Raw genomic sequence first — 14,531 nt, 5'->3', positions numbered from 1 at the left:
CACGCGGGAAAACTTTCTCCGGGCCCTGGGCCCCACCCCGGGCTCCGCGGGGGCCCCAGGGTGTCTGCGCGGCCCGGCACCCCGACCCCATCCCCGCCCCCCACCGCCGTCCGTCCGGGCCGAGTCAGCGGCGCCCCAGGCCCCAGGGGCCCCACCGCCCACCCGGGCTGGGCGCGGCCTCCTCTCGGCGTCCCCCGCTATCCTGCGACCTCGGGCGCCAGAGGGGACGAGTCCCGGACGCCCCGGAGGCCCGGCGCCCAGGCTCCGAGGGATGCCCTGAAGCGCTGGGGTACGGGCGCAGCTCCGCGGATCCTGCGCCCTCCACCTTCACCTCAGCTCTCCACCTTCACCTCAGCCTAGCGGCGGCCGGAGCGTCAGGGGCGCGCGTGCGCACTGCGCCTCTCGGCCGTTGCCTTGGTGACCCGGGCGGACGTAGCCACGCCCTCCGGCCAGGGTCGGGGAGCGGGTGGGGGGAGGGGGAGCCCGGGATGAGTGGGGGTCGGTGCGGGGGAAGGAGGGAACCTGTTGAGGGGAATTTGCGGGGGCCGGGTCGGGGCTCGGGGGTAGAGGAGGACCCAGGGAACAGGTGAGAGGGAAGGGCCAGGGGCTTGGTGAGGGCTCAGGATGGGGGGGTTCCCGGGTGAGGAAGCAGCTAGGGGTAGGTGGGGGCCAAGGTGGGGGGACCAGGTGACGGGGTAGCCTGGGGTGAGGACGTCGCTCAGTAGAGCAGCGAGGGGCGAGGGTCTCGCCAGGGCGGTGGCGGGGACGGCACTGGGAGGAGGGGACCGAGGCTGACCTGTCTGTGGGGGATGGGATTCGGAGCCCGGTCGAATTTGGGGGCGGGTCTGGTCCTGGGGAAGGTTCGGGGGCGGACCTGGTCTTGGGGAGGGTTTGGGGCGGGCCTGGGGAAGGTTTGGGGGTTGGGTCTGGTTCTGAGGAGGGCTTGGGGCCGGCCTGGTTGTGAGGATGGTTTGGGGGCGGGCCGGGTCCTGGGGAGGGTTTGGGGCGGGCGTGGTGGGGAGGGGGCGGGTCTAGTTTTGGGGGACGCCCCGCCCGCCGCCTGGCCCCGCCCGGCCCACTGGGCCCGCGTCCCGCAGGAGCCGCAGACAGAGCGTCCGGTGGCCGGTAGGGACGCGGACCCACACAGCCTGACGCTCGGACGGAGGGACGCCGGAGCCCGCCCGACCATGTGGAAGCTGGGCCGGGGCCGGGTGCTGCTGGACGAGCCCCCCGAGGAGGAGGACGGCCTGCGTGGGGGGCCGCCACCGGCCGCTGCCGCCGCCCAGGCGCAGGTGAGGGGGTGCGCAGGTGGGGAGTGCGAGTAGGCCCGGGGCGCGCAGGTGGAGGGCGAGGGTGGGCGGCGCGCAGGTGGAGGTGCGGGTAGTTAGGGGCACAGTTTGGGCGCGCAGGTGAGGTTGGGGCTGCGTAGCCCCGGGGCGCGGCCCGCTAGGTGCCCGAGTGCGGAGTAGGAGAACTTGACCCGAGGCTGGTCCCGGGCTGAGTTTCCTCTGTGGTCCGCGTGGACCCCCTCCCCGCGTTACTGGCCAGGGCTGCCGGCGTTCTCGTCGATTGCAGGGGGGCCCAGTGCCCCCCACGCGTGTTACTCGGGGCGCAGCCCCTGGAGAACGGGGACGCAGGGCGCGCACCCCGCAAGCTGGGCGTCGTGGGCCCAGGACGCCGAGGTCCACGCCGGGTGCTCGCGTCCCGGGCGGAGCTGGCGGAGAAGGCCTGAATCATCGCGCACCCGGACGGCCTCCTCGCGGACACTGAGCAGCTTTGGACGACCGCAGCTCAATGTTAAGTGGGCTAAATATTTGTTTGCATAACAAGTATTTTCTGAAATCCTTGATTTTTCTGAAGGAAGCCGGCAGAAGTCCCTTATACTGAAAACTGAAAGGCCTTTGCCTGACGAGTGTAGAGATATGTTTGGTATGTCTAGAATTTTTTAATTAAAAGTGCTCCCAGGTGGGCCCTGTGTGCCTTAGATGTGCGCCCCCTCCCCCCGTCCCCCTTTTTCCATTGCAGTGCTCTTTTTCATGTACAATGAAATTTAGGTCAGAAATCCAGCTTTTTTTTTTTTTTTTTTTTGAATGAGGGTCATAAAATATCTTTTTCTGTTAAACGTTTGGCAACTTCCTCCTGATGCTGTTAGGGCTGAATGGAAGCTAAGGATTTGTACCTTTCTTCCGAGGACTTGGAAATAGTTTCCGAGCAGAAGAGTTTCTCTTAGGGACTGGAGTTGTTTCTTCTTGATAGACATTTCCTATGAAAGTTAAATTCTGTTCCCAACTCATGGAAAATGGAGCCGATTATGTTAAGCGCTTAAATATGGTTACTATCTGAACTTGTCTGAGAAATTTCTTTTAGGTAGTGTTAGTGCTTACCTACCCTTTTTTTTTAAATTTCAAAATAGTTACTCTAAACAGCTCTCTTTTTGAATGTAATGATGAGAATTTATATGTGGCTACAGAGTTAACTGCAGAAACTATAACTAATGTTGGTCAAAGATGAGCCATATTACTCTTTCTGGATAGAGCCTTGAGAATTTTAAACTGAGCCTTCCTATGTTCTCCCATTTTTCCTAATTAATCCTGAAACCCACTTTTTTTTTTGTTAAGTTTTTATTTTGAGACGGGGTCTTGCCTTGTCGACGAGGCTGGATTGCAGTGGCGCAATCTCGACTCACTACAGCCTCAACCTACCTGGGCTCAAGCGATTCTCTTCCCTCAGCTTCTGTAATAGCTGGGACTACAAGCGTGCACCACCTCACCTGGCTAATTAAAAAAACCCGTTTTTGTGGAGATGGGGTCTTGTTATGTTGTCCGGGCAGATTTCGAACTCCTGGGCTCAAGTGATCCACCGGCCTCAGCCTCCCAAAGTACTAGGACCACAGGCGTGAGTCACCACGCCTGGCCTTAAGTTCTTATTTTGAAAAATTTCAAACATGCAGAAAAGTAGAAGAATAGGAGATTCTTCCTCATATCCTCCACCTAGATTCAATCAGTGGCAGTGCCTTCGATAAAGCTCCTTTTCTGATTTTCTGTTTACAGAATTAACATCTGTACTGTGGTTTTTTTTTTTTTTTTTTTTTTTTTGAGATGGAGTTTTGCTCTTGTCGCCCAGGGTGGGGTGCAATGGCGTGATCTCACCTCACCGCAACCTCCGCCTCCCGGGTTCAAGTGATTCTCCTGCCTCAGCCTCCTGAATAGCTGGGATTACAGGCATGTGTCACCACGCCCAGCTAATTTTCTATTTTTAGTAGAGACGAGGTTTGTCCATGCAGGTCAGGCTGGTCTCGGACTCCCGACCTCAGGTGATCCGCCTGCCTCAGCCTCCCAAAGTGCTGGGATTACAGGCGTGAGCCACCGCGCCCCGCCTGTCATCTATACGTCTAAAGTGTGTATGGGTTTGGTGGGGAGAAAAAACTTTAATAGACTTTATTTTTCAGGTATCCAGTTTTAAGTGCCCAGTAAATTTGAGCAGAAAGTACAGAGAGTTCTCATGAATCCCCGGCCCCCCGGTATCATCACCCGCAACAGAGTAGTGCGTTTGTTACAATTTGTGGACCTACACGGGCTCATGGTCCTCACCTGGGAGGGCTCACGCGATGTGCATTCTATGGTTTGGACAAATGTGTACTGACGTGTGCCCACCATTATAGTACCACACACAGGAGTTTTGCTGCCCTAGAGACTCTCTGTGCCCCCTCCCTCCCCAGAACCCCTGGCAACCACTGATCTTTGTACTGTCCCCATAGTTTTCCAGAATGTCATTCGGTTGCATTCAGTGTGTAGCGTTTTCAGGTAGGCTTCTCTCACTTAGATGCATTTAAGGTTCCTCCGTTTCTTGTCATGGTTTGTAGCTCATTTCTTTTTAGCACTGAATACTATTCCACTGTCTGGCTGTACCACAGTTTATCCCTTCACCCTATGGAGGGCATGTTGGTTGCTTTCACGTTTTGGCAATTATGAATAAACATCAGTTTATTCACAGACCAGCTGTAAACATCAGGTGCAGGTTTTCGTGTGAATGTAAGTTTTCAACTTACTTGGGTAAATACCTAGGAGCCTGATTGCTGGATTGCATGGTGAGAGTTTAGTTTTATAAACACTGCCAAACTGTCTTCCAAAGTGGCTGCACCAGTTTGCACTCCCATGGGCAATGAATGAGATTGTCTTTTGCTCCACCTCCTTGCCAGCCTTTGGTGGTGTCAGTATCTAGATTTTGTCCATCCTAGTAGGTGTGTGGTGGTTTCTCTTTGTCTTGAATTGTGCTTCCCTCATGACAAATGACATGACCATCTTTTCAGATGCGCGCTTGTCATCTGTGTCCCTTTTTTGTTGAGGTGTCTGTTAGGATCTTTCACCCCATTTTTTAATTAGGTGGTTTGATTTCTCATTGTTGAGTTTTAAGAGTTCCTTGTATGTTTTGGATACTAGTCCTTTATATGTATGTGTTTTACAAAGATTTTCTCCCAATCTGTGGCTTCACATTCTCTTGACAGTGTCTTTTTCAGAGCAGAAGTTTTTAATTTTAATGAAGCTTCACTATGAATTATTTCTTTCATGGATGTGCCTTTGGTATTATATTTAAAAAGCTATCACTGTACCCAAGGTTTTCCCAGTTATCTGCTACTTGTAAATTTTGACTGGTTTTTATGTTACTTTATTAAGGGTATCTAAAGTTTGTGTTGAAAAACATTGCTATATAAAAATAGAGAAAATTTGTGTTAATTATGACAGGTTAGTCATATTCTAAATTTAATTTCTTCAAGAGGACTGATCTTTATTGCAAAGCTAACTTAGAATTAAGACAAGTTAGAATTAAATTTAAATTAGAATTAAATTTTAAAATTCATGAAAAGTCTCATAAAACTTCTGCCTACAAAATTTTTAAGTTGAGAGAAGTAGGAATTAATATGCAAATAGGATTTATTGAATCTGTTAAATTCACTGTCATGTTAGAAGTTCTCAGTTCTGTTTCATTCTTAGTCTTTTGTCCTACCCTCCAAATCTGTCAGTCAGTGTAATATTGAACGTGCAGGTTGAGAGCACATTCTGCTTGATTCCAGAAAGGCATTCAGTTTGCAATCATACCTGTCCTGTTGCCTTTCTTGAACATCAGGTTACACAGCTTTTTTTTTTTTTTTTTAAGTGAAAAAGTAGATCATGTTTGGTTCTAATAAATTTGAAATGTGAAGCATTCAAACTTACTTGGATTTAAGAGACACTTAACTATTACTAAAATAATTTTAATATTTTAGAAAGTACATTTCTTTGAGCATCTTTTAGGCTATGGGCCTTTTTTTGGGTCACAAATACACATCTATTTTGTATTTTGTATTAAAATATAACTGCAAGGTTTATAAGGAGAATCATTCATTGCAATCCTTCAACAGAAAGATACAAGTTTTGATGAATCTGATGTTACTTAAAGAAGAACTGCTAATGCATATGGTAAAATATTTCTTGAGATTGTTAGGTCTTAAATTCTTCCCCATGGGAAACATTGTTAAGTTCTTTTGTATATCTGTCCATAAAACATTTATGCAGATACATAAGTGTGTGTTCAGAAACAAAGGTTTGCTGTCTCACTGTTCACATTTTTCTGTACCTTGAGTTGTTCTCTTCATAGCATGTGTCTCATGGAGTGCTTCCCATTTCAGCACTGCTAGCTGGAAAAAATCCATTTTAAGGCTATGTGATACTAAATGATATTAAATTTCTGTGACAAAATTTATTTCATTGGGCCTCTTATGGTGGATATAAAGGTTGCTGAGCCGTTTTCTAACCTCTGCCCCTCAAAGTTTTATGCAAATAGTAGGGAAAGAAGTGCAGAGAACTGTTCAACATGGATGGTTTAGATGGGTCTAACAGGGACAGTGTAGACAAGTTCATCAGTTGCCTCTAAACTGGATTGCATAGGGAGTTGGCTAGCCTTAACTAATGGCTTTCTAAACAAAACTCAGAATTTTCAGCATATTTTCACTTACAAACTTAAAAGGCTTAGACATATTCTATAGACATTGCAAAGAAAAAGGAAGAAAGAAATCAAGGACTGTTTCAGGTGTTGTAAAATCATGCTTGGAGATGAGGAGAGCCAAGGAATACTGAATCTTAGTTTAGATGACACAAAGTCACTATTTTATGGCACTGTGAGGCTCTGTGACGTTTGCTTTAGTGTTGTCTGGGAAGAAAGGAGTGGAGTAGACTCAATAGCTGGTGTTGATGAGTGCTCTGAAATCTAGAAAAGGCCTGATGTTCTACCAGAGGTCGGGTGTGTGGGGAGGCAGAGGCCTTTCCTTGCATAGCTAACATTTTATTACTGTTTTCCATTATTTCTCTTTAAAAATAAAATTCTTTTCTTATGCAGACTTTAACCTGCAGTGAACACCTTCACACCTGCCTTTTCCCATTTGCAGTAAGTTGTAGCCCTTACCAGTACATGAAGAGCTTCCTCATTCTTTTGTCTGTATTTGTGTGTTAAATGTTATACAGTCATCCTACTTCATTCAGGCCACTGTAACAGAATAGGATAAACTGGACCGCTTCAACAACAAACATTTATTTCTCCAGTTCCAGAGGCTGGAAGTTTTATATCAGGGTGCTTCGTTCTTGGTGAGGGGCTGCTTCTTGGTTTGCAGAGGGCACTGCCTTCGCACTACATCCTCCCAAGGCAGAGGGAGCTCCAGCTTCCTACCCCCATATTAGGACACTCATCCCATCTTGGGGGCCCCACCCTCACGACTCCCATCTCACCCCGATCACCTCTCAGATACCCACCTGCATATGCCATCACATGAGGGAATATGAGTTCTGGGAACACAAACGTTCAGTCCACAGTAATTGCATTTCCTTACATGGATATACAGGTTTTTAAATACAAATTTAAAAAACGAGTCCCCCATTGATGCCTTTAGGGGGTTATTTGTAGTCTCTTTCTGTTATAGGCCTGCAGCATGGTTATTTCACGTGTCTAGAAGGGAGCTGTCCAAGGATGCATGCATTTGTGGTTTTGATGTCTCCAAATTGCCCTCTGAAAGAGGCATCCTGGTTTACATTCCAGCCAGCAGCCTATGCGAATGTTTCTCTCCAGCGTGGTGTGATGCCCATGTCTTCAAGATGTTAGATCTGATGGGGGAAAAGTCTCATCTTAATGTGATTTTAATTTGCCTTTCTCTTATTTATATTCAATAGCTTCTTACATGTTTACAAGCCTTCTATATGTTTACAATGAAGACCTCTAAAGACTTCTCCACCAGACCCGTTACCATGTCATTGAATGTATGGAACTGTAGTCAAGATGACTGTATTTGCATGAAAGTACAGTTGGGTAGTTTAGATTTGGACTTGGTTTCTGGTGAGCCATGATTGAATCTACACCCCATCTCTGCCTTTTGCTAAGCCACTTGACCTAGTCAAGTGTCAGTTTTGTTTTTTTAGCTGTAAAATTGGGATAAGTAGAGCTATCACTAGTGTTTATTGAGGCGGTGCTTAGCCCCTGTTCATAAGACCTTGATATGGGTTGATGCCACCATCTGACACATGGGCACAAAGCAGGAGGGACCGGGAAGGCCACATGGCTGCCAACAGACTCTCCCTGACCCAGCTTTAGTCAGGACCTCGCTTTTGTCCTGCCCAGCCTCAGTAGAAGTCCCCTCAGTGAGAACCTTCTTACCGTTGATGTCTGATTGAGTTCCTCATCCCCTGGCCTTGATATCTGAGTTCTTGGCCCACCTGTAGCAAGAATCCCCCACCCTTGATGTCTTCTCTTGGTCACTTTCCATCTCAAGACCCCTTTGCGGTTGGCTGCAAATCACAGGTGTCTTTGCCTGTTGGAAGTTGAACCAAACCTCTCTCCTCTATTGAGATAGCCTTGATTGAAGTCTCCCTGTTTTAACAATGCCGCAGAAGCTTTTTCTTTATCAGTGGTGAAAGGTTGCAGACATTTTGTTTTAAAAACAAAAACCCTTCCCAACGAAGAAAACTTAACAATATAGGAAGAGAAAGAAAATAATTTTATTATGAAGGAGCACTTAGGATGGAACACATCATAGGCACAGATTGTGAAGATGAAAGAAATCATACTCTTATATAGTCAAGTAGGTACAACCCATTGTATTCATGTTTTCAAGATAAAATTGCTAAATTTATCCTATCTTTACAGGGAGGCAGGATTTGCAACTTGGAGTCAGGTGACAGTTGAAGTTAGGCCCTTCTTCTCTGGGAAATGTCCTCTTGTGTTTCAGGTAGTTGTGAGACTGATAGGAGGCTAATTTAGTATTCGACTTTAAAGGAGTCATAATTCTCAAACCCTGGCAAATTCTTACTTGTTTATAAGCCTAATGAAGACTTCTAAAAACCTCGTAGTCCCCATGGCCAACATGTGCAAACCAGGTTGTCCTGCCCCTGGGATGAAATGAAAAAGTGAAAAGTAAATGAAATCATCCATATCCAGCCCTTAATATTTTTCTCTGGCAAACAGACACAAAGAAGAAAAAGTAGGTCTTGTTATTGAATAATAGAAATAGTTAATGCTTTTTACTGACTTAGGATTTGGCTTTCCGATATCCCTTGCTCCAGAATGTGCTCGTTGGCCGAGTTGATGTGGACAGTGGAGTGGGGTGCGGTGCAGGCAGGAGGGTCCTGGGACAGCCGCATTCAGGCACTTCTCACTTGTGCGACAGACATTCAGACAGTGCGAGCCTCTCCGGAGGACCATCTTATCCTAGGCTGAATGCTCACTGCTCTATCCCCAAGACCAGGAAGGGAGTCAGGCCCACGTGGGGCTCAGCAGTGCCCGTGAGAGGAGTGTACCTGGTGTGGGGTTTCCACATTACGGCACCCGATGGGAGTTGCAGAATTGAGTCAGGATGGGAACTCTGGAATCTGGAGCAGGGAGCAGGAGTTCTCCAGCCTTAGGGGAGCTGATGTCGATTCAGATTCATTCTTGGGTAAACAGATATTTGTAGGGTTAGTCTAATTGGACTCTCATATGAGCTGAGTCAGATATTCAGTCAGCAGAAGCACTTGAGTCAAGTCTCTGTGGGTGATTACTTGAGAGGAAGCAGGAAGGGTCAAATTATATTCTAGAAGGGAAGGAGGATCCTGCGCGCTGCTTATGCGCTCTGGATTCAGCTGGCTCCTCTTAACTGATGCTTGGGGAGCTCCTGCCTGTGGAACAGAGTGGTGCTTTCCTCCACTGAAACATAGCAAAACATTTTCTGGTGGCCACATTAAAAAGTTTTAATTCAATATTTAAAATTGATATATTCAGCATATTACATCAATAGGTAATCAATATAAAATTTGTTACTGACATCCTTTACATTTTTTTCATACTCAGTCTCAAATCTATGTGTATTTTACATTTACCAGCACAAGATATTAATAAATGTGTATCAATTTGGATGCTAAGTTTTCTTCAGAAATACTTGGTCAGTATTTAGAGTTTATAAAACGTACAGGTGAAAGACTAGGTTGCTTTATCTGAGTTGTTCCAAACATACTTAAAAGTTTTCCGGTAACTGAAATGAAATGTTTTTAAATTGAAATTTGAATAATTAGAAACTTATTTCTACTAGCCTTATTTCAGGTCCTCAGTAGTGTTTTTAGTGAATGCCAACTGATTTGGAAAGCACAGCTTTAGGATCTTCTCCCAGACTCATATCAGCTCACTAAAGACAGTGGTGGATTCTTCTACTTGCTTGGGCCTGTGGAACTCCTCAAGCAATTAGCTAGGTAAATTCCAGGTGTCTCGACTGTGTCCTTTTAGTAAGCCACTGAATGGTAGAATGATGAGGGCTTAAATATCTGCCTCTCAGGCCTTAGCATATTACTCTTTATAATCTTCACCTGTAAATGTTAATAATAGGTTGAAATTTTTATTCCTGAGAGTTTAAAACCCTAATTGATAAGATGTACTTTTACTGATTTTTGCGAGAACTTAAGGTGGCATGACTTAGTGTGTCTAAAAGCTGCTATTCTTACCATTAGAGTTAGTCTGTGGGTTTCACTTTGTGTCAGTCAATGTCTTGAAAACTGAACGTCACTGAATGTGGAGCCTAACTTGCTCAGCCGGGGCAGGTGGGCTCCACCCCTACACTCAGACCTGCCTCAGGTGGGCACTTGTCCATACGATGGGAGGCACTGCAGTCCGTCTTCTGCTTTTTAAAGATCACCTGTTGGGAGGAATGGGCGACTTGGCTTTACGTCTGCATTTGGGGAGTGGATGTACGTTTGGGGCTCATCAGCCTTGCTGTAGGACTTAAAAGCCAAAGACTGAAGCTCAAGAGGATTTTACCTGTTATTTCAGAAAGAGCTGAGATGCAGTCCACAGACCAGGGTCATTTCCTTTTGTTTTCCTGTCAGCTCAGCACAGGGAGGTTGTTTTATGTTCGTTTGATCCTTCACCCCATGTTAGCTGGCATTCTGTCTTGGTGCTGTGTGTAACCAGGTGAACCACAGTTTCTGCTTTGGGTGTCCCGTGGGGGCTGCTGTGAGGGAAGACTGCCTGCTCTCACCTTGGCTTTGTCTAGAAATGGTTGGACCTGTGAGCTAGGGTGGTGCAGCTGCTCCCAAAGACTTGGAAACCAGGCGAGTGTGTGGACAACCCGCAGACCAGTTTGAATCTAAGGAGAGGACTTTGGGGCTCTGGGTGTGGCTTTTTTCAAGATATGAATAAATGTGTATTAAAGAAAACCATGATGTAGCTTTATAATCTTTCAGATGGAAGTACAATATTCTGTACAAAAACGTTATAAACTAAGTGGCAGATATTAGTTCTAGCGTTTGAAAGATAACTTGAGTCCTTTTATGACGGCTGCTGTTGTGTGCAGAGAATGGAATGCATTTTAGAATGTGTTGTTTTGTTTTTAGTCAGAGCGTGCCTTGGTTTGGAGGATAGAATCCTGGATGATGGTACTTGTGCCTGCCATGTGCTGGGCATTGGAGTGAGTGTTTTACAGCTGTTGCAGCTTCTCACAATAGCCCAAAAAGTAGTCACAGTTCATCTTCATTATTTGTGGATTCCACTTTTGCAAATTCAGCTACTTGCTAAAATTTATTTGTAATCCCCAAATCAGTACTCGCAGTGCCTTGAAGGTCATCCACAGACTTACAGAGCAGCAAACACTCATCGTCACCCATTGAGCTCCTTCCTAACTGAGGCATGTGTCTTTCATGCGTCTGTTGAGAACTACTTTTTTTTTTTACATTTTTGTTTTTGCGTATGATTTCACTGTTTATCACAGCCCCCACGTGTAGTGCTGAAGCACTGTGTAGTGTTCCCAAGCACAAGAAGGCTGTGACGCTCCCTCGGTAGGGAGCACCTGTGTTAGAGATGGCTCAGGCATGAGTTACAGGGCTGGTGGCTGAGAGTTCGGTGTGAATGAATCAACAGCAGATGTTAAATCAGGCATCTTTAAACAAATGCATGTAAAACAAGGTCATGCATTGTTGATGAAAAGTTGTTATCAGAGGCTCACAGGAGCTCTAGCCTTGGGTTTCCCATAACAGCAATAATTCAGTATTTGCTAATTGACTGTTTGTGGCAACTTTATACAACATAACTACTGTGAATAATGAGATTAAACTGTATTTTACATTCGGTGATCTTAGAGAAGTTAAATAACTCGTGTAAAGTTACAACCTTATAAATAATTTGTGTTAGTAGCCACCAATAGGAATTCGAATCCAAGTTTCTCTGGGTTTATATTCTTTGTTGCATTCTCTTACCTTATAGGTTATGATAAATTTGTGATACCATTTTTCTTCATTTTCCAATTTTTTTAATATTAAAAAATAAGGCTTCAACAGTCAGTGCCTTTGGAAAGCACTGATAAAATTGTGTTTTGGGTCAAATTCCAATACAGTAAACATCACAGTATACTTTTTGTCATGCTTGAGTTTTGTATCAAAGAGTTTCTTGATGGAAGTCTTACTATGGGAGATAAACAGTTCTCTGGTAAATTAGCAAGTGAGAAGCGCGAGAACATTGCGAGAAAAGAGAACCAGTGTACATCTGCCTACCCTCTGCTTTATATACTTCCCTTTTTACTTAATGATCGGGGGAGGGGGTTGAACTGACACAGGAGGGCTGTACAGGGGAGAACTGGGAAAATCCCATTAAGGAGTGGAGACTTCATTTCTTAGCTGAATGTTGAAGAATTCTGAGTAACACCTTGGTTGTATTTTGTAAAGATTACCTGTCTAAGGAGGAGAGGTTGGGGGCAAGATGCTGATGAAACAGCTGGGGTTCTAGTCAGGGAGGTCAGTTGTGAAATGAGAACCTGAGTTTCAGATGGAGGATTTGTCAGGACAGGTAGGAAAAGGTGAGCTTGCCAAAGAGCGCTGATGAGAGCTGGTGCCTTTGGATGTGAAGATGAAGGCAGAAAAGCAGCTGCAGGTGAAAGTTTTGAGCTAGGGTGGTCTGGAGAAGGCGTGCCCTGAGAGTCCCAAGGAAGTCCCTGGGGTGGCCTGGCTGTGGGGGCAGCCCGATGAGGCTGCTGATGGATGTGCTGGCTTTGAAATGATATCTGCTGTCCGGAGTTGAGGAGCCCAGCAGTGGCACGGGGTCGGGAGGGAGAGCCTTTCGTGCTTCTGGCTTGTGACACTGTAAAAAATGTACAAGAACCTGGTTCTCCGTTTCAGAACTCATAATTTGGTTGATAAGTGGTTGAGACCAGGAAGAACAAGGGAGACAGCGTGGTGCTAGAAAAGCCTGTCTCAAGTGGTCTGGAGGCAGGCCTGGGTCCCAGCGCCGTTACTCATTTTGGGACATTGGGGCAAGTGAGTTCATCTCTCCAGACTTCCTGTTTAAGTGAGGGCTCTAGAGCAGGAGTCAGCAAACTTTTACTGTAAAGGAACAGATAGTAACTGTTTTAGGCTTTGTGGGCCATGCAGTGTCAGAACCACTCAGCTCTGCAGTTGCAGGTGAAAGCAGCCATAGGCAACATGTAAATGAGTGGACGTGTTCCAGTATAACTTTATTTACAAACACAGGCCTTATTTGCTGACCCTTAGTTTAGACTAAAGGGTCTTTGAAATCTCTTCTGACTGTAAGGTAACTTATTAGAGTTTGTGATACAGAATTTGTTGTGATTTAGGGTAAAAATAGGAAGTCTTAATGCTAAACTCAAATAGCATTGTCATGAAGCTCACTTATATTCTTCCTGAGCTTCCATTTTATTAGTAAGTGTGCATTTGTATAGTTTTAAGCGCTTTTGCATAAATGGTCTTATTTGGTCCTTATCCTATGATAAAATGAATAAGATGATACTCAAGGAGAAGACATTTAGAACAGTTGTGATTGTATTCATGGTCTTCACCCTAACAGACTATAGAAGCTAAAAGAGCTGGAGTGCATTTCTGTAGACAGCAAGAAATGTGTGGTGGGTTCATCGTCTTGCTAGGGAGCCTGGGGGCTGATATGTGCCCTTCTGAGACAGAATGCACGTTTCCCCCAATAGCAGGTTTCAGTGGGTACATGGCTGCCCCAGAGCCTGAAGTCCCAGCATGCTTCCCCCTGCAGGGCTCATGACTGAGTGCTAGCCACCACATGTGAGTAGACACAACACAGGCACCTTCCTAGATGTGTGCTGCTGCCTCTCTTTCCCCTTCACAGAGGTTAGTGGATGTGCTGTACTCTCTTTCACCCTGTGGATGAGAGCAGTGTCCAGAGGTGGCAGAGGAGTGAGAGGCAAGAACCTGGATTTCTGACACTGTTGAACACCTAACCGTTCTCCTGGACTTAGGAGAAAAAGAAATATAAACCATGTCTTTTGTTCGTTTTGTTCTGCTATAGCAGCAAACTGTATCACAGCCAGGAGATTTTATTATGCACCCACCGCAGGAGCCCACTGTTTGTCAGAGTGCTGCTTGAAATCCCCCCATTCCTGTCCCAATTTCTTAAACCATAAAATATTAGGTTGAAATAATATCCGGTGTGATTTAGTGTTTTCTTGTAACTACTTACATCTCCTTTTAGCTGTTCTTTGCCAGATATTTGACTATGGTTAATACTAAGCTTATTGACTGAAGATGATTAATATTTCTTTTTAAAATAAAGTTGTTTATAGTGATGGTTTTTTTTTTTTTTTTTTTTTTTTTGAGACGGAGTCTGGCTCTGTCGCCTGGGCTGGAGTGCAGTGGCCGGATCTCAGCTCACTGCAAGCTCCGCCTCCCAGGTTCGCGCCATTCTGCTGCCTCAGCCTCCTGAGTAGCTGGGACTACAGGCACCCGCCACCTTGCCCGGCTAGTTTTTTGTATTTTTTTTAGTAGAGATGGGGTTTCACCGTGTTAGCCAGGATGGTCTCGATCTCCTGACCTCGTGATCCGCCTGTCTCGGCCTCCCAAAGTGCTGGGATTACAGGCTTGAGCCACCGCGCCCGGCCATATAGTGATGATATTTTTAAAAAATGAAGTTTTGTCCCCACAGTCTAATTCAGACATTTGTTTGATGTGGAAAGAAGTTATGCCAAGAAAGTTTAGAGAAAAGGCAGTCTGTAACTGTGATTAAAGATGGCATCCTCA

At 45.8% G+C, this 14,531-nt stretch overlaps 1 protein-coding gene across 8 annotated transcripts in view; it reads left to right on the top strand.

Annotated features, from left to right (window-relative positions):
- The first annotated feature begins 1,104 nt into the window (after window positions 1–1,104).
- TDRP (testis development related protein) overlaps window positions 1,105–14,531 on the top strand; it is a 77,776-nt gene continuing 64,349 nt past the window's right edge. For all 8 annotated transcript variants that reach the window (XR_012416986.1, XR_012416985.1, XR_012416984.1 and 5 more), the window contains exon 1: window positions 1,105–1,292. Coding sequence is in view for 5 of the 8 variants with exons in the window: in XM_074000168.1 (XP_073856269.1) it covers window positions 1,188–1,292 (105 nt within the window). In the remaining 3 variants the exon portion in view is untranslated. The remainder of the gene's footprint in view (window positions 1,293–14,531) is intronic.

Source organism: Macaca fascicularis, chromosome 8 (assembly GCF_037993035.2).
Source record: "Macaca fascicularis isolate 582-1 chromosome 8, T2T-MFA8v1.1".
In the NCBI taxonomy this organism is placed as follows: domain Eukaryota; kingdom Metazoa; phylum Chordata; class Mammalia; order Primates; family Cercopithecidae; genus Macaca; species Macaca fascicularis.
This window is presented reverse-complemented; position numbering and strand designations above follow the sequence as displayed.